The sequence below is a fragment of the Salvelinus fontinalis genome, chromosome 33, assembly GCF_029448725.1.
Source record: "Salvelinus fontinalis isolate EN_2023a chromosome 33, ASM2944872v1, whole genome shotgun sequence".
NCBI classification, from domain to species: domain Eukaryota; kingdom Metazoa; phylum Chordata; class Actinopteri; order Salmoniformes; family Salmonidae; genus Salvelinus; species Salvelinus fontinalis.
This window is the reverse complement of record NC_074697.1, coordinates 25,399,730-25,419,570: the sequence shown is the minus strand read 5'-3', so window position 1 is coordinate 25,419,570 and position 19,841 is coordinate 25,399,730. Positions and strand designations below refer to the sequence as shown.

General features: G+C 41.7%; 1 protein-coding gene across 9 annotated transcripts in view; it reads left to right on the top strand.

Moving 5' to 3' along the window:
* Positions 1–19,841, top strand: part of LOC129831877 (kin of IRRE-like protein 3) — a 228,562-nt gene that overhangs the window by 147,493 nt on the left and 61,228 nt on the right. For all 9 annotated transcript variants that reach the window (XR_008755826.1, XM_055895418.1, XM_055895421.1 and 6 more), the window contains exons 2-3: positions 11,350–11,499; positions 17,760–17,909. Coding sequence is in view for 8 of the 9 variants with exons in the window: in XM_055895418.1 (XP_055751393.1) it covers positions 11,350–11,499; positions 17,760–17,909 (300 nt within the window). In the remaining variant the exon portion in view is untranslated. The remainder of the gene's footprint in view (positions 1–11,349; positions 11,500–17,759; positions 17,910–19,841) is intronic.

The window sequence follows — 19,841 nt, the reverse complement described above, 5'->3', positions numbered from 1 at the left end:
AACATAATCCAGCCTAAAAAAAGCATTTACACTCCTCCGTAAAAGATATTTTAACAATATTTTAAATTCATTCAGTGGCACTAACATATCTAGATGAAGCATGGATTGTAGACTATTCCATGCCTCTGGTGCACAAGAATAGAAGGCAGTCTTGACGAATACTATGAATGTCCTGGGGACTTTAAGTAGCAACCACCTAGCAGACCAGGTATGGCAACTATCTGTGGTGAAGGAGACCAGACTACGGAGGTAAAGAGGGAGTTTACCCAAACAGGCTTTGTAGATGAACACATACACATGTATCTTTCTGTGCATATAAAGCCAGGTTCATCCTACCATTTGGTACAAGGTGCACTGGTGGGTGAGTGACTTGGCATTTGTAATAAAGAGGAAGGATGCCAGTGTGTAATGGACCTTTCAAGATCCATCTCTACCAAAACGAATTCCCGTTACAAAGCATCAAGAGTTTCACCACACAACTATTCCAAGAAAATGCTAGGTCTCAATGTCTCAGCTACAACCCCATTACGATATCGCCAAGAAAGCCTTGCCATTACACACTGGCATTCAAAGACACCTTGCGACTGTGTGATGGAGAGGCATGAAGAGCCAGGGAGGAAGTGAAGTGGAGGAAGTTCATAGAGAGAGAACATAATTGTAATGCTGGGGAAACAGAAGGGGCCCTTCCATTTTTCAATTTCAATCAGACATCTGAACTTCACTCTCCTTCTCCCCATTTTTCATTAGCATCTATTTTATGTTCTTACTTGTCATTATGAACAACTTGAAGCTTCTATAAAAAAACAAGGATAGTTTGCAAAGAGAGCCTCTGTGTTTTCAATCAATACTTGCCCTGAGAGGTTGCTCCGTGTTACATCGCATTCTATTCTAAGTGAACTGTTATGTCTGTTCAACTGGAGTTACCTTGGAAACAAAGCCACAGTACACTCTTTTTCATGACAGTAATTACAATCACTGGTCAGATTATCCCATTGTTTACAGCAAAAAGCCCTGGTAAAATATGATATGCCTACTTTGAATTTATCTCTACTATATTTGACCACTTAAACATTCTAAAGGCTGTCTGGCCAGCCATTTTTTTAACCCCTCTTCCCATCGATTATAAAAATGTGGAAACATAATTAACATAGGACAGAACAAGACTTAAGAACCCATTCTGTGGCCTTTGAAGCCTTAAAGCTCATTTGACTTGATTTTATGCCAACTGAAAGAAAGATGCAGGCCATAAATATTTAAGAAAGGTTTCTGGTACTGATGTTCAAATGTTTATTGTCTGTGATATTTCTGTTGGTCTTTCTGCCCCTGTGGCTGATGATAGAGTGTGCGTCTGTGAGGCTCTCTCCCGTTGCCATTTATAATTTTTAGAACTCATCATTGGAAGCAATCCGTCTTGATTGTGCCTCAGCAACTGTCCTGTTCCACTAATTCGCAGCGCGAGAGCGGGCATAAATACACAGGCTTCCGGCGGCTGCTGTGTTTATCTTTCCTGCTCCGTGTATTTACAGTCTCAGAGACAAATCTTCATTAAAACAGCAGCCATCACGTTGCAGAGAGGGCCTGGTTGATCATATGTCGGCTTACAGTTTTAGCCGGGTGAGGAAAATGGGTTTGTACATTCTGATAGAGGAAGATAAAGACAGCAATACAATGCCTCATCTAATGGATTCCTCAGCCACTTTATGAAATATTCATTATTGCTAACTATTGTCATAACTTTGCCAGCTGTGGCCGAGGGATTACATTTAGTCAAGTATACAGAAAAGGTAGTACATGATGTAATGTGCAGCTCAGACATTTAATCTAACTATTCAGGCGGGGGAGGATAGAAAATAATGGAGCATAGGCTGAACCAATATCTATAAAAAAAAATCTAACTTAGAAGTTTTGGCCCATCATCACTAATATATAGAATTGTAGCTTTGTCACGGAGACATGGATTCTTTCCTGGTTGGGGCGGCGAACATTTTTTCCATGATGATTAGCCGAATTTCCTTTTCTTTCCCAGTAAATGTTACTCATGGACAGACTTTCAAAATGCTTGTTCTACATTAAATGTAATTTTCAGTAACTTGGATCAAGACAAAAGCAATTACTGTCAGAATGATTTAGATTTTCTGAACCGCTCATTTAAAGCCTTCCAGTGCATAGGCTTCAGGTGTAATACCAGTTAATTTACAATACTCTGACTGCATATCAAAAGTGAGTTATTCTTGGCTGGCGAATCTAACCATTTGTCCATTACCGGGCCCTTTTATTTGAAGAGTCAGTCAGTCAGTCAGTCTGCCCTAGACATTCTGTGTTCAAAGAATCCCTCTGAAGACATAAAGATTATTTCAGAGGAGAAAAAGGTGAAGAATAGCAAAGTGTCTTATCATGCTTTCAAGCAAACATCATTTAAAGACTATTAGCTATTTATAAGGTTCTATCTGCAAAAATATGATTCTGAGATAATTGGCTTTAAATTTCTGAACCCTCATTGGTTTTAATTAATGGTGTCAGCAATTTGTATATTGTGTTCTTTTGAACTTAACAACATGAATTGGGATATTTAGAGTACTATATAGGTAGAGAACATTGAACAGAATAAGGTTATGTCAATAACAAAATGTTGACAAAAATGCAGATTGAACTGAGCTCTTGATCATATTACAATACTTGTGTGTACATCTGTGCATGTGGGAATGCAATGGAATATCGAGATGACCAAACGTCAGGAAAAGGACCTTATAATTGACATATTAAGCTCTATTAAGAAGTAAATTAATGATAACTCATTTAAAAGTTCATTTGGGACTGACGTCATGTCCCGTAATCTCCTCATAACTATTTTCCTATGTCATACATTATTAAAATATCATAATATACTAGATTATTATGACCATTGATTTGAAGTTGACCTACAACCAGGCCCCAGTATGTTGTCATGCAGCTAAGTAGCAAAGGAATCCATTAAATCTGTAACACGTTCATTTTAGTGTCAGGAAATGTCATACAGTATGTTAGCTGTCTCAAAAGGGATGACTATGGAGTGCTTTCAGTGAAAACAGATGCCACATTGGCATCAGAGACCACCAGGTTCTTCTGCTTACCACAGTGACAGTTTGATTCTCTCCTACCAATCCTGGCTGGCAAAGTACCAGGATGTTGTCTCTGGTTATGAATCTGAATTTAGAGAACTGAATTTGACATTTGAGCTTGTAAACTTGATACAGAGAACATGTATACAATATCTACCATATTGAAACTGAATATATATATGAAACTGAATACATATTACATTTGAATATTAAATTAAATTGAAATTTAATTTAAAACTGAATGCAATATTAACTCTATTAACTTTAAAATCATGCAATTCCAGATCAAGTTATTAAATTAATTATTCAATTTGTACAGAAAACATTTAAAACTGTTACATTCAAATTCAATATTCTAATACAATTTTAAAATTATGGAATTCAAATTCAATTCTGGCAGATTGCCATGCTAAATTCCCAATCTGGCCCTCAAACCATCATGGTCACCTAATAATCCCCAGTTTACAATTGGCTCATTCATCCCCCTCCTCTCCCCTGTTACTATTCCCCAGGTCGTTGCTGCAAATGAGAATGTGTTCTCAGTCAACTTACCTGGTAAAATAACGGTAAAAAAAAAAAAAAAAAAAAAAAAAAAAAAAAATGCTGCCATGTGGTCCCGTGTGGCTCAGTTGGTAGAGCATGGCGCTTGCAACGCCAGGGTTGTGGGTTCATTCCCCACGGGGGACCAGGATGAATATGTATGAACTTTCCAATTTGTAAGTCGCTCTGGATAAGAGCGTCTGCTAAATGACTTAAATGTAAAAACGTAATGTGGTCTGGCAGAGTGCTGTGAGCTGACCAGGCGCGTTCACGTGAGAGTTAGCTTGCGTTCCATTGCATTTCTGAAGACAAAGGAATTCTCCGGTTGAAACATTATTGAAGATTTATGATAAAAACATCCTAAAGAGTGATTCTATACATCGTTTGACATGTTTCTACGGACTGTAACGGAACTTTTGGACTTTTCGTCAGCTCGCGCCTCATGAATTTGGATTACTGGGCTAAATGCGCGAACAAAAGGAGGTATTTGGACATAAATTATGTACTTTATCGAACAAATCAAACATTTATTGTGGAACTGGGATTCCTGGGAGTGCATTCTGATGAAGATCATCAAAGGTAAGTGAATATTTATAACGCTATTTCTGACTTCTGTTGACTCCAACATGGCAGATATCTGTATGGCTGGTTTTGTTGTCTGAGCGCTGTACTCAGATTATTGCATGGTTTGCTTTTTCCGTAAAAAAAAATGAAATCTGACACAGCGGTTGCATTAAGGAGAAATATATCTCTAATTCTATGCATAACACTTGTATCTTATATTCAAGTTTATGATGACTATTTCTATAAATTGATGTGGCTCTCTGCAAAATCACCGGATGTTTTGGCAGCAAAACATTACTGAACGTAACGCACCAATGTAAACTGAGATTTTGGGATATAAATATGCACTTTATCGAACAAAACATACATGTATTGTGTAACATGAAGTACTATGAGTGTCATCTGATGAAGATCATCAAAGGTTAGTGATTAATTCTATCTCTATTTCTGCTTTTTGTGACTCCTCTCTTTGGCTGGGAAAATGGCTGTGTTTTTCTATAAGTAGGTGCAGACCTAACATAATTGTTTGGTGTGCTTTCGTCGTAAAGAATTTTTGAAATCAGACACTGTGATGGGATTAACAACAAGTTTATCTTTAAAATGGTGTAAAATACTTCTATGTTTGAGGATTTTTAAATATGAGATTTCTGTTGTTTTGAATTTGGCACCCTGCACTTTCACTGGCTGTTGTCATATCGATCCCGTTAACGGGATCTCAGCCATAAGAAGTGTTAATGTTAGTCAAACGCTTCATGCATCAAATCCTCAAAATAGTCCAGCCTCAACTCACTTCCTGTCAGCCACTTAGTCCCCACGGTCCAGTCTAGAAGTAATGGTAGAAACAAAAGAGATTGATAAGTAGTGTAGGGAGTCAATATAGCGAACCAGCTAGCTAGCTTGTTCTCATACTTAATGAAAGAAACTCAGGAAAATGCCATGACTTTGAGTATTACACATTGTGGCTTTCAGCCCTACTAATTAATTGATGCACCTCACAGCACGGTTCTTTGAGGTTGTCGAATTAGTGATAGCGCTCCAGATAATTAAGTGCGTCAATCACGGCTTTGGCACGGTCAGTCGGAGAGCGAGCGGTGGAGTGGTTAGTGTGTGACTGATCAGCGTGTTGCGATGAAGGGCAAGAGCATGTGTCTCTGTCTCCAGGAGGAAGTACAACTGGTGGCAAAATGGAGGGGGATGCATTGTAAATCTCTGCTGTCAATCACAACGTGGCATTTCACTTGAATACATTGGAGGCAAGGCCAAATGATCAGAGTTTGAGTTGGAACAAAGACATTCGAATACAATAAGGCAAGGCCAAGTGAGCGGAGTTTGAGTTGGAACATAGCCATTTGAGGAGAAATGACAAAGATTTAAGTGTACTGTGTGTATGGTGTAGTCTAGTACGGCTTCAAAGAGTATTTACTGATGTTTGAGGTTTATGACACCCTCAGCAGATATAGACATTGTTTACAGTTGAGAATTACATTCAATTAATTAATTTAGTATTCTTGTTATATGATTCCCTCAAAATCCTTAAGTGGATAAACTGAAATACATTCTTCAAAAATCCTGACTTGATGCTACTGTGGGGACTCTAGTACTGGAGACTTTGTGCAGGGAACGTCTGTATTCCGATTAGATGTTATCATCGTGGAGAAATCCAATGACATGAAAGTGCTGTCATATTAATGCAATTTTGTATCACATTCCCAGCATAGGAAAATTACTTTTTATAGCAAGACTGCAGTCAGTTATGTCTGCCCTTCTGAAAGAAGTGCTATTAATTACAGATTTGAAACCCTTGTTGGTCCAGGGTAAGATTAACCCTTGTTAGTCCAGGGTAAGATTAACCCTTGTTAGTCCAGGGTAAGATTAACCCTTGTTAGTCCAGGGTAAGATTAATATTGATACATTCCTGTTTTGCTGCTCCATATTCTCTGATGTCTTTCTTTTGTGTGTAATCTACACATCACACACAGGGGTGTATGATTTTAACTTTTGAGCTGTTTTTACAGAGGTACCTTGTTGGGGATTGAGTGAGGAGAATTAAGGAGCCAAAGCGATGCATTGGGAGATAAGCCGGAAGGATGAGCTGTAGATAAACATTTGGCTATGGAGGTATAAGCAGAGAGATGGGGAGCTCAGATTGATCCAGCCATCAGGTTGGGCCCAACAGCCAGAATTCAATTAGAGAGAGATGGGTTAAGATACAATAATCCATATTGCTTGGGTTTGTGTTTACTTTGGTCCTCAGGCTTGGATTAGTGGAGAACTGCTGGAGTCCTTTTACCCAATATTATGTCCTCAAATAACTCACATCGCCTCGGCACAGGTAAATTTAAAGCCTGTTGCTGAGTTTAGATCATTTGCCTATCTGTCTTCAGTTGGGCGCTTTTCATCTTTGGGCAGGAAGAAATAGAACAGTAGGGGCCCACTAGCTGAGTGGATGGTGATTTTAATGTGACTGAGCTTGCCTTGGATGTTGAAAAGGAAAACACAATAATGATGGGATTTAGTCATTCCTTTCACACTCTCATTAGAGGTAGCTGGGCTCGGCAGACAGTCCCTGTGGTAAACAGGCACAGGATTAGTAGACAGAGCTTCCGCCCCCAGCAAATGAACAAACCAACACAGCATGCCCAGTGGGTGGGAGAGGAGGTATAGGGAGCGATGGGTGGAAGGGCAGGTGAGGGCAGATCCATGCCAATTTAGCCATCAGGGAAAGCCACACCATGCGGTTGGCCAAAGATATCACAAAACTACCTTGCACACACCTTCCTTATTGTACATTTCAGCTCTCTCAGGCCTGAGGAAATGTGAAGACCAGAGGGGGTACTAGTCCCTGGTTATGATCGGTAGCTGAGCTCCAGGCAACACGGATGGCATGGCAGGCGTTGGGCGGCCAACGCTCTGATTAGTCATTTCAAGTGGACTGGATGTGCGACTCCAATGGTAATTTACAGGGCTGATTGGCAGACAGTGGCCACATTGGGGGCCGCAGCGAGGCCATTAGCGCTGGGTGAAAATAGCGCTGGAGTGTGTGGAAACGTCGTCGCCGTCCAACAGTAAACTAACTATCTGAAGTGAAATGAAAACATTAGGCATTGTGTGGCGCTACTCAGTGCCTCTAACAGCCTGCTTCCTTAGGAACCCTGAGCCCTTCATTTACGATCAAAGGTCTGCTGCCTTTACCTCCTCAATTGAACCACGGTGTTCAATCAAAAGGTGTTGTGTGAATGAGCAGTGATTTGTGTTGGGTAAATAGGAAGAGAGGCAGCTGCAAGGCTACTCAGGGGGTGAGCAGAGGTCTGGAGGCCCATGGGTCAATGGTGAGATGTATTCATGTTCTGTATGGCCCTGCTTGAAAACAAACAAAGGATAGACCCCATTTATTCTATTGCTGTGGACAGAGCCGAGCCAAGGTACCGTGTAGTGGCACTCTTATATCCCCAGCTGAGAGAAACATAACTCCCATTCACAGAATAATAGAGAGTTACTGGTCAGCGCTTTTTATATAAAATGTTTGTAAAAACAGGTGAGAAGTGTTAGCTTGAGGAGCTGTTTCTAGGTGGGAAAGCCCACCTCCCTCACTGTCCTCAGGGATAGTGTAGACACCAGGTGACTATCTCTACAAATGCCAAAACATTCCCCCCCCACACACACACACACACACACACACACACACACACACACACACACACACACACACACACACACACACACACACACACACACCTGACCGCTCTAATCAGACCACATTGCTCTGCGTAGACATTTCACAAGGCTCATTCTCATCTTCTTCCAATAGCAGATGTTAATAAAGCATTATTAAGAGAGACCTCTGCTCTCTTCTATCTCCTCCAGCACCTGAGCCTCACTGCAGCCAGCCCTCTCTCCGGCTACCAGCACCTCCCAAACACGCACAGAACTTTTTTATTCACTGTCTATTTGTTATTATTAAATCGCCTGGGTATTTTTTACTACACTTTAGTTTTTTGTCTCTCGCTCCTCGTTTTTGATCATCTGGTGTTATCGACCCCCATTCTTCTGCATGGGGAGAGGAGGAGGAGAGGAGGAGAGAAATCTGTTGTCTTCACTCCACTGCACGTCATGGTCGGCTGCCCCTGCAGCTGGCCCAGGGAGGAAGAGGAGGAGGTAAATGAGGGGGCTCCGCTAAAGCCGCCCTGCTGTCCACCGGAGCAGAAAGCTGGCAGATGCGACGGAGCCTTGTACGACGTACAGGGCTGTGACATCACCAACACTGCTAAAGGACCTCCAGTCTGTTATGGGCTTACTCTGTCCCCCCCAACCCACCCTACCTAACCCCCATACCTAACCTGTTCTCAGTGCTCCTCTGGTGAGCTAGATATGTGGACTTCCATAGATAGCCTTTTTCTGTGAAATAAGCAGATCTCCATTTTGCTGGTCAAGTGGCCACACCAAGAGGACTGTATTTTTCTCTGTGGGAGGGCATCTCTTAATCTCCAAGCTTCTCTCTCCCTCTCTCTCTTTTCCACCGACGTCTGTAGCCCTCCTGTGTCTGTAAAGGTCTAGGAGAATCTGTACTTTTGAGAAACCTCTGTGCTCTCTTATTTCTGTCTGTGGAGAATGGCTCTTTCATCAACTAAGGGGGTGTGGCATGGCCGTTAAAAGAAGAGGACCAAGGTGCAGCGTGGTGAGCGTACATTTTCCTTTTAATAAAAATGACGCCGAACCAAAAAAAAATGACGCCGAACAAAACAATAAACACTACAAAAACAAACCGTGAAGCTACAGGCTATGTGCCCTAAACAAAGTCAACTTCCCACAAACACAGGTGGGAAAAAGGGCAGCCTAAGTATGGTTCTCAATCAGAGACAACGATAGACAGCTGTCCCTGATTGAGAACCCAAAACATAGAACTACAAAACATGAACATAGAATGCCCACCCCAACTCACGCCCTGACCAAACCAAAATAGAGACCTAAAAAGGATCTCTAAGGTCAGGGCGTGACAGGGTGGTTTATACTGGGGAGTTAACAATGGCTTCGGCGCTGTTTGATGTAAGTTTCCATTCACCTAGTGCAGCTGGAAATTGTGCATAATTTGTGTGTTAGTGTGCATATTTTCATTATATGGATTTTAGAATATTTGCTTGAAAATCAGTTGCCAATTGGATAGAAACCTAGCATCTGTTTTGAAACAGTATCTCCAGAAGGGGATATTTAGGTTAACATGTTTGTTTGGCAGGAATTTTTGGGGCATTGCATTATTTTTCATTACCGTTTTAATTAGATGTTAGTGATAATTAAAATAATTATCCTAGGCTGTGAATAATAATAATTACTGGTGAGTTGAAGACCTGACGCAGGAGGGGAGGCTATGACAACCTCTGAGAAAATCATCCTAATCTGTCTAATTTCTTACAATGATGAGAAGGATTTTGACGTGGTGGGGAGAAGGGATTTGAACAGCGGGTTAGAAGGGGGAGAAGGTATGGGGGTATTAGTGCTGCCAAGGTGGAGACACCTCCGACGTTAAATCAATTACAGCACAGGTTGAAGTGGTTGATAATAGCAATCCGGACTGGGAGGATAGAGAACAAAATAGAAGCGATTTCTCTCGCGTTCTCTTGTTCTGACACATGCCAAGAGATTTCGCCAAGCCGCCGTTTCTCCTACCATGTGTCTGAGCGCTGACTGGTTCGCTGCGTGCAGCCAAGATAAACCTATCATAAGGGAGTCAGAACAAGGCTGTCTGGGTAGTATACCCAAGGCCAACACAACAAAAACTTCACAGAAAAACATGCCGGAGAGGCCCGTCGGGTTCCTGAAGATGAATAGTCCAAAATACAGTATGCTTAAGGATTCCCGCACATTTCTTTTTATTTTAATTTAACAATGGGGGTGCATGCAGGAGACATGGCATACAGTTGGGGAGAATTTGTATAAATCAATATGGAGACTTGTCTTTACCTTTTAACTAGCTGTCACTCACATTTCACCGACCGGAGGACTGGATATGACTGATGTGTTTACTAATGTAATACTTTCACGGAATTAAAGACATTGTGTTTGTATTTCTATAATCTATTATTGTCCCTCTCTCTGCATTGTACTAATGTTGTAAAACAAATCTAATCTGTTTCTTCTCTGTAATTACTATCTGAACATAGGAAAACAACAACCCAAAACATAAAAATAACAGGATTATTGTAAGCAAATCCAATATGTTGTGTGGAAAGAGTTGCATTAAACACAGCAACATCATTTACTATGTATGCTGTTATTGCTGTTATTGCAATCCGTTACATTTCCTCTCCTATCTGCCGCTTTTACTCCCCTTGGAAATATTGCAACAGAATTATCAGGGGAGGAAGCACATATCTCTTCATTATTTTCTTTGTGTGTGTGTGGGTGTTTGCTTGTGTGTGTACATAAGAGGGAGAGAATACAAACAAGGTAGCCAAGGCCACCCTAAGCTTTGCACAACAATCTAAAACAATATATAAGACATAGACGGAAGCAGGAGAGAAATCAAACGAGAGTCCATCGTATTGATCTGAGAGACCACAAGTGTCACTTGTTAACCTCAGTCGAGATTCCTGCCTTATCCCCTCATCCCAAGATGCATTGCCTGTCTTTACATTAAAGTAAGCCGCAGACCGTGCTTTAGCTCCTGGTAAACACAATGTGCTGGAGAGGCTGACATCTCAGCCAACCCCGGCTTCAGATGGAGGCAGCGAGACGCAGGCAGGCAAGAGCTAAAGCCCAGATGACAGGCTGACTTTAAAAGGCTTTTTCTCTCCCCGCTATTCCTCTCACAATGCCTTCCAATTACCCAACGGCCTTTGTGCTACAGTGTGGTAGGATGTCAAGGAGCAGAAGGGGGGCTGCTGTTTAGGTGGACTCAGAGGGAGATAGCTTCAAAGATATCAGAACCTCAACACGTTCATCAACACTCTGCATGTCAGTGACACCTCTCGCTAAGTGCCGTTCCCCCACTGTGCCTCTAGTACCCCCTGTGCACCCCCCCCCCCTACCCCTAATGGGGTCTGTCACACCACACTTGAAGGCGATGTCTTTGAATGTGTTAGAGAACTGGTTACCCAGGGCTTATGGATCATAGTTTCTGACCGTGCCTCTATCTTTCTGTGTGTTTCTCCAGGGGTCCAGGCCACGTTTTCCCAGCAGCCCCAGGACCTGGTGGTGGTGGCTGGCCAGCCCGTCACCCTGCCCTGCTCCATTCCTGGCTACCATGGTGTTGTCCTGTGGATCAAAGATGGCCTGGCTCTGGGCGTTGGCAGAGACCTATCAGGTAAGGAAAGACATTTATCAAACCATATGTCACTCTCTTAATCTCCTTCTGTCACGTGTCTATTTCCAATTATTTTTCCAATGTGTTAAAATTACTTACATTACTTACACACTGTCATGTATTTGTCAATGTGGGATTTCTCTCTTGACTGCTTAAAATCTTTTGAAAGGTTAAGTCTTCTTCCTCATCGCTGTAAAAATATCACTCAGCAGGTCGAAAATCACTCAGCAGCACTCCATCAATCTCCTTCTTGGTCAAATAGTCCTTACACATCCTGGAGGTGTGTTGGGTCATTGTCCTGTAGAAAAACAAATGATAGTCCAACTAAGCGCAAACCTGATGGGATGTCGTATCGCTGCCGAATGCTGTGGTAGCAATGCTGGTTAAGTGTGCCTTGAATTCTAAATAAATCAGCGCCCCCACACCCCCACACCATCACATTTCCTTTGAATCACAGTGGGAACCATACATGCAGAGATCATCCGTTCACCTACTCTGCATCTGAGAAAGAAACGGTGGTTGGAACCAAAAATCTCAAAGTTGGACACACCAGACCAAAGGACAGATTTCCTCCGGTCTAATGTCCATTGCTTGTGTTTCTTGGCGCAAGCAAGTCTCTTCTTATTATTGGGGTCATTTAGTAGTGATTTACGCAGTCTCCTCTGAACAGTTGATATTGAGATGTGTCTGTTATTTTAACTCTGTGTTAATGTGTCTGTTATTTTAACTCATTTATTTGGGCTGCAATCTGAGGTGCAGTTATCTCTAATGATCTTATCCTCTGCAGCAGAGGAAACTCTGGGTCTTCCTTTCCTGTGGCGGTCCTCATGAGAGCCAGTTTCATAATAGCGCTTGACGGTTTTTGCAACTGCACTTGAAATTTTCTGTATTGACTGACCTTCATGTGTTAAAGTAATGATGGACTGCTTCTCTTTGCTTCTTTTTGCTTTTCTTGCCGTAATATGGACTTGCTCTTTCACCAAGTAGAGCTATCTGCTGTATACCACCCATACCTTGTCACAGCAGAACTGATTGGCTCAAACGCATTAAGAAGCAAAGAGGCACACCTGCTAATTGAAATGCATTCCAGGGTACTATCTCATGAAGCTGGTTGAGAGAATGCCAAGAGTGTGCCAAGCTGTCAAAAGGCAAAGGGTGGCTACATAGAAGTGGCCACAAAAATATATGTATTTTGATTTGTTTAACACTTTTTTGGTTACTACATGATTCCATATGTGTTATTTCATAGTTTTGATGTCTTTACTATTATTCTACAATGCAGAAAATTGTAAAAATAAAGAAAAACCCAGGAATGAGTAGGTGTGTCCAAACTTTTAACTGGTACTGTATGTATTCGTGATAATTTCAGCATAATAGTTCGTAACTCAAATCATTCGGACTCTACAGACATTTTTGTGAGAAGATCCGCTCCCAGACCCCTTTTGGATCCGCTCTTGTCTCACAAACACCACTCTAACTCAGCCCCCGTTAATCACACATATGAATGGTTGATATTAGTGAATCCAGAAGACATTAGCGAATCCAATGATGCAACCCTTGGACTCTGTAACTCTAACACAATGTTTAAAACATGCCGGCGTGACAGTGGAACACAAGATTTAATTACCATACAACATTTTCCACCCCAAATACCTAGTATCCAATAATAGATACATTGAAATACTCCAGACAGTTGTATTCACTTTAGCACTACCACAAAAATGTAGCCAAGACCTCATTATTATCTAATAGAAAGATCAACCTAATTCAATAACAGTTTGTGGTGGGCAAGGAAGCCCCAAAATCAAAACTGAATGTGAAATCAATATAGCCAGGGGTCACATTTCAAGTACTTTTAGCGAGTAAATGGGCTTTTGAAGAGTAACTCACAATCCAAATTACATTGTGGCTTTTGTATTATTACCTTAATTGTTTAATTTGGAGTACCACTTACTGCTGCACTGTCATTTTAGTAGCCTGCAGTTTCTCCACTTGACGCTGGCGCCTTATCCATATTCATCAGACGTGATGACTATCTATTCTTCCAAGTAGATATTTACAATCTTTACTAACTAAATCTTGGGAGAATAAATTCATATAGCTTGAAAAATCAGCATTATTTATAAATATATAATTTATCTCCTCAATTGTCTTTAGAAATGGGATCCTTGGGATTCCAAGACATTCAATGGCCTTTTACAGGGAGTAAGCGTGATGAGTCTGAAAATAGCCAAGTTCCTTTCACACCTCTCTTCCTCCATCACTGAGGGATCTCTAGCCTGTCTCTCAGGGTACTTGCCATTCAAGTCATGACAAAAAACCCAACTGGGGCCCTTTAAAAGCGGGGACCTCTTTTGATCTGGACGATTAAATATGTATTCCACTAGAGATATGCGGTCTCCTAACCTCTGACCTTCAGTGACTGCTCTAGTGTACCTGCTTATCACCGATAGAACTCCTTAATTAAACCTCAGTTGACGACGGTGTCCCAATAAATGCGTTCCATTCCTCAGTGTGGCCTTTATCAGGCCCCCGGGAGGCTGGGGAAGGCAGTAAACAATGGCCCAACAGTTTTGAAGTGGTTGGGAGGAGAGGGAAGAGAGGGAGAATAGGGAGAAGGACTTATGCTAACGAGAAGAGAGAGAGGGTGAGAGCGACTCTTAATGGCACATCATCAGCAGTTTAACAGTGGGCGAGAGGCTGTGGAAGGAGGCTGTGGACTGACCTCATCGTGTCTCTACCCCTATGAACCAACACTTCACTCTGTATGCGGATCAATGGCCGGGCCAGGACGCTCAGAGATGGGCTGAATATGAATGCCCCTCTCCACATAGCATGAGTCGATTAGATGCATCGAGTTGGAGAAGGTTATCATGGACGAAAGAAATCTTTATTAAAAAGCACAGACAGGGTCTTAGAGCAGTGTATTAAGATGAATGTCACTTTTTGAAATAAAGTGTACCACAGCTGCTCTTTTAATCGTCTCTGCCTACGTCAACAAGCAATACAGTCAGCCATAAAGAATGATGGCACATACACGGCTATATACACAAGGAAAGCAGCTGTTTACATAAAAGTGTGAGGCGTCTAATATTGTGCAGAGCATTTCAATATAGGAACCACTCTGCTATTCATAGAAGGAGCTGCGTTAGCAGTAGCTCGCTCTGCCTGGGCCTGTTTCAATCCAGGGGAACAGTGATTAAAATGAGAGAAATCTTTCACTATTCAGTCTGATAAATCAGAGGACAAAGAGGATGATTCCTATCGCTTCCTGAATTCCTGCTCCTTCTCTTTGTGTAGCGTCTTCTATTCTAATTAAAGAGAGAGATGCACCGGCCCAAAGCTGCACCAAATGAATGGCATGAATATGCATGAATGGCATGAATATATCTCCAAGCAGTCCACAGAGAGTGCCCACTGGTGTGCACTTTTTTGGAGGGCAAAAATGGAATGTCTTAGAATGTTCCAGATATTGCTCTTAACATTCTAGACAGAGGTGTAGAGTCATTGGAAGCTACCTGACAAACGTGCACCTCTGGCTTGTCCCCCGACAGCAAATTAAACATTGGTCATCCATTTCCCAACATCAACCCTATTTCCATCCATGGACGTGTCAGTGTGAGACGTGTTCTTCCTGAACAGTGTAAAAAACTATCCCCCTGGCTCAATTTATCGTCCCTTCCCCTGCCATTGATCCACCATAAAGACAAATCCATTTCTGTCCTGATGGATTCATTACCCTTAATGGGGCTATTTTACATTGTTTGCTTTAGTTAACACACGTTGTCTTTGAGATTCATTGAGATCAATGTGAGTTATATTTATACAACAGTGACATCCCTGAAAATTCCTTACATAGAATAAAGAAGTGTTTTTGCATGCTCTAAACGTAACCCAGTTATGCCACAGGACAAAATCCACCAATGTCTATTTAAAATGCATTTAAATGCCATTAAACGAGACTTACGCTAAGGTATTTTTTCATTTACTCTCAGTTAGCAAGCTTTATTGTATTACAACAGCACATCTTATGTTCAATCTGCTAGAGGGCAAGAGGAGTGAATTGACTGGGTCATTTGTTAATGTACATGAACAAGGAAACTCAGTGGAATGCTGTTGTACTGTACAACACAATATGCCTACAGTAAATATTTAGTACATATGCTCTTGCACTGGATATAAGGCAGATGGGGTCACCCCAAGGCCATACCATTTACAAGGCCTGCTTGTTGTGGAGAAATAATGTGTCATGTCTCCTGAGCTTACACAGGGTCACAGCAGTGCATTGTGCTTAAGCAGCTTCTCGTATTTGAAGGAATGACCTTCATTCAAAGCATGTATTTCAGGAATGGAGTCTCATTCAACCTCAGAGGAAGACATCAGTCAAACTGTGCTTTATCTCTAATAAATAGTTCAACAAAGCCATTGACTCACTGGCTGCATAATCAACAACAGCATGGAACTCAAGATCAATGGTCATTAATGTTATTAAGCGAATGCTGCTCAGTTATATCAACACTATATTAGAGGGATGTGTAACCTTTTTGACCTTCTTCTGGCCCTGTATGGAAGCTTATGTATCAATGTGAATAATAAGACCTATAACTGCAAGCGGTATGTGGGCAGGAGAGAGCACTCTCTATCTGAGAATCTGGCGTTCTTATAAACAGAGGAACCACTCAGAGCTCACATAGCCCCCCCCCCCCCATCTCTTTGTTTGGTACCTCATTGTACACTGCTCCTGCGTTCTATGTTCATGCTATATACTCTCATAGCTGCAGGAAGTAGCTCCTTTGTTTATGCTATATACTTTGATAGCTGCAGGAAGTAGCTCCTATGTTTATGCTATATACTATCATAGTAATGTATGTTTTGTCGACGGGGGGAGGTGAGTGCCTGAACAAATCCGTCCTGCTTCCAACCCCCACTCTCTTAAAGCTTCAAAGCTATGTGGGAAGATGAAATGCAGAGTGGTTTAATCGGCTATAACTCATCCCACTATGAGAAAATTAGGGCCACTTCATGGTCTATGAAAGTGAATGGGATCCAGTAAAGCAATGGATGATAATTGGGCATTCGGAACACAGTGGTCTCCATAGCCAAACTCAAGGACTTAAAAGCCATTATATCTCCTAGTCTATTAGTCCTAGTTTATTATACTCATATTGGGTGGCATGTGCTAAAACATACCTCTTTAAATCCCCAGTGTTTAATACTAAATCACCAGAAAATCTTTGAAGAGAACATGACTCATTGATAGATGCAACGTAATACATTTTTCATCCAGACATTTAATGCAGTGATTCAACAGCGGGGTTGGCAAAGATTGTAGCGGGTTAGAGTTGAATACCATCTGTTGTATAAGTTCAGTTTGACAAACCACATCGTTGGATGAAATGTTTAACTGTTGGCCCGGTTATGCTTTAAAACTCTCCACTCTATCGGGTTCTGTCATCAGTGAATTACAGAAGAACCTTAGGAGGAGAAAGCAATCACTGCCAAGAAATACTGAACATTTTGGAGAATTTCACTAGCAAAGATTCTCGTTTCAATTCACATTTCTCCAATAATTCCACAGAACTCAGCCTTTAGAGAGCTGTTCAGGTTATTCATATTGAAAGCCTGTGCAATTTTCCATAAAGCTTCACAATCAAACATATCCCTTTGTCACTTACTTTTTTGTGTTTTAGAGCTATCCGACTTTACTCTGCGCTGTAAAATGGTCAGGACTCCTGGACATACATCCCTCTTCCTGCATTATTAAACTATGAATCTCACACCACTGCCCTGCTGAAACACATCTCAATATCTCGCCGTGCGTCTTCACCATGGCAATAAAACATACTCGCTCTCCCAAATACAGAAACCTCCTCAACCCCTATCATCATTGTCATCTACGGAATTCATGTTTTCAATCAGTTTTAAAATGTCTACTTTAACATGTATAATTTTTTTGAAAAAATCTGTCTTCACATTGGTGACAGTAATAATTCTGAGATATGACGTATGTTAAGGTCTCATCTCATTGGAAAAAGAAAATCCCATCTCAAATGACCTAAAATGTTCAGTAACACAGCAGTCAACAATCAATGTTGCACCACTGATCCTTCACTAGTTTGTGATTGCCTGCATTCTGGCATTGTTTGTACCATGCTTTGATAACTCCTATCTTTAAAAAAAGGTTGGATTGAATGGTGCTGATATAGGTTGAAAGACCAGACTCCAGGTTCTGACAGGGCATATGTTGCGTTGTGTTCCAGGCTACCCTCGTTACACAGTGATTGGGGACCACAGTACAGGGGAACACCACCTCCGGATCCAACGTGTGGAGCTGATGGATGACGCTGTCTTTGAGTGCCAGGCAATCCAGGCAGCCATGAGGTCCCGTCCTGCCCGACTCACTGTGCTGGGTAAGTGAGGATTAGGTTTACACACAAATGCACACTACACATACATGCATAGACACAATTTGAAGAATGTGCACAGATAAAATGGCAATGGATGCAGGCAGTGACTTAGTAGCCACCTCAAACCAACCACAATGTCATATCTGTAGTGCTCCTCCCCTCCCTCAACACTTTCAAAATCCACTAAATCTGTAAACTGACTCAATGATCATGCCAGAAAAGCCACAGCTTTTTATCAGCATAACAGGAACTATCAAGATAATTCTGCAGCTAATGGATACAGTACAGCATCTCTTAACATTGCCAGTCCCTAATGTTTTTACTTTAATTTCCTTCTACAAACCCAGCTATCTTCATTATTAAGCCTGAGAGGTTACTGGTTCTTAATTAAACTTTATTGGGTTATCATTCAGCATTGCCATTTCTGCCATATTAGGCAGCATTTGTAAAATCACTGCTCACTCTTCCCTATAGCTCTGTAGGCTCTCTCCCACTCTCTCTGCCCTCTACGCTGTATACTCTTTTGCTGTGGAGGATGATGGGTAATATGAGGGGAAGCTGGAGTCAATGAAAGAGCCAGAGAACAAGGGGAAGAACTGAGGGGAGAGGAGGAGGGAAAGTGGGAGGTCCGTGAAGCTGAGTGTCCTCGCCATGAGAGACTGATTCGCTTTATTGATCTCCGCTAATGAAAAGTGAAACTAATGATCTGTAGGGGTGGAGGCAGCCAGAGAAAGGAGAGAGGGAAGACAAATTGAGGACCAACGTCTCTCACTCTGCCGCGCCCCCTGCAAATGGATATTAATGAATAATTATGAGTTCTTTGCAGAGAGTCAAAGCAGCTATACGCCGATTCCCCTTCCTCCCCTCCCCTTCCCCCAAAGTTAAGTTTATCTCCCTCCAACCCCACCGTTCACAGCAGCTAAGTCGTTTGATCAAGGCCTCAAGGAGAGGAGAAGGGTATGAGACACAAAGCATTTAGGATGCATTGCCATACCTTCCATTTATTTGTGGTTTCTCTCAGTTGGATTTGATTAATTGACTCTTGATGATAGTGTTGCTTGGGGCTTGCTAAACATTTAGAGTTGAACTAAAGCATCCTTTTCCTGCTCAGTACACTACTGCAACAGTTGATACGTTTCAAACCCAGCCCTGTTGAGCTGTAGTCACATTCTCTAACAAGGTAAAGCTGGCTACTTAGAGGAAAGGGCTTGTCTGTTCAAGCTCCATTAAAATGATTAATCATCAATAAATGAGGGGAGCCATTTGTCTCTATTCCTCTTTGGCTATTTGAGGGTGAAACACGTATCATCCTTTCTCATAAGCCCCGCCATAAGATGTTTGTTTAATCCCCTGCCTAGCTGGCTGACTCCTGAATACATTGCGAAGGAGGGCCCCCAGGCAGGCACACATGCAAGGTAATGGAATAAATATATGCAAACCCCATGTCACTGCAAACTCTAAGCTGTCAATTACCCGCCAGTGGTGACAGAGTGTGTCTATCGACTCGGAAGACAGCGACAGTCCGTCACAGAGTGGAACAGTCTCCCTTCTCTCCTACCTGACTGTCAAATAAATCTAAAAACATTCCCCTTCTCTCTCATCAGCCATATATCTGTCCCAGCCATACTGTGTTCTATATCAAAGGGAACCGTTTTCTTTATGACTTTGATATTTACAGATAAAAGACACAGATTTTGAGTGTTTTTTTGTCACTCGATTTTCTCCCATAAAAATGGTACCGTGTCAATATGTTCATTTATTATCCTTGAAATATCTAGCATGACTTAATGGGGCAAAAAGTTCAATCCAATTTTGCTATGCATTTAAGCCAATGATATGCAGTCTCTAACCTGACCCTTCTCCTGTTTCCACATTAGTAACAAAATGTGTTGGTGAGTTTGGAGTGTCTTATGTGAGTAGCATTTGGAGCAAAAA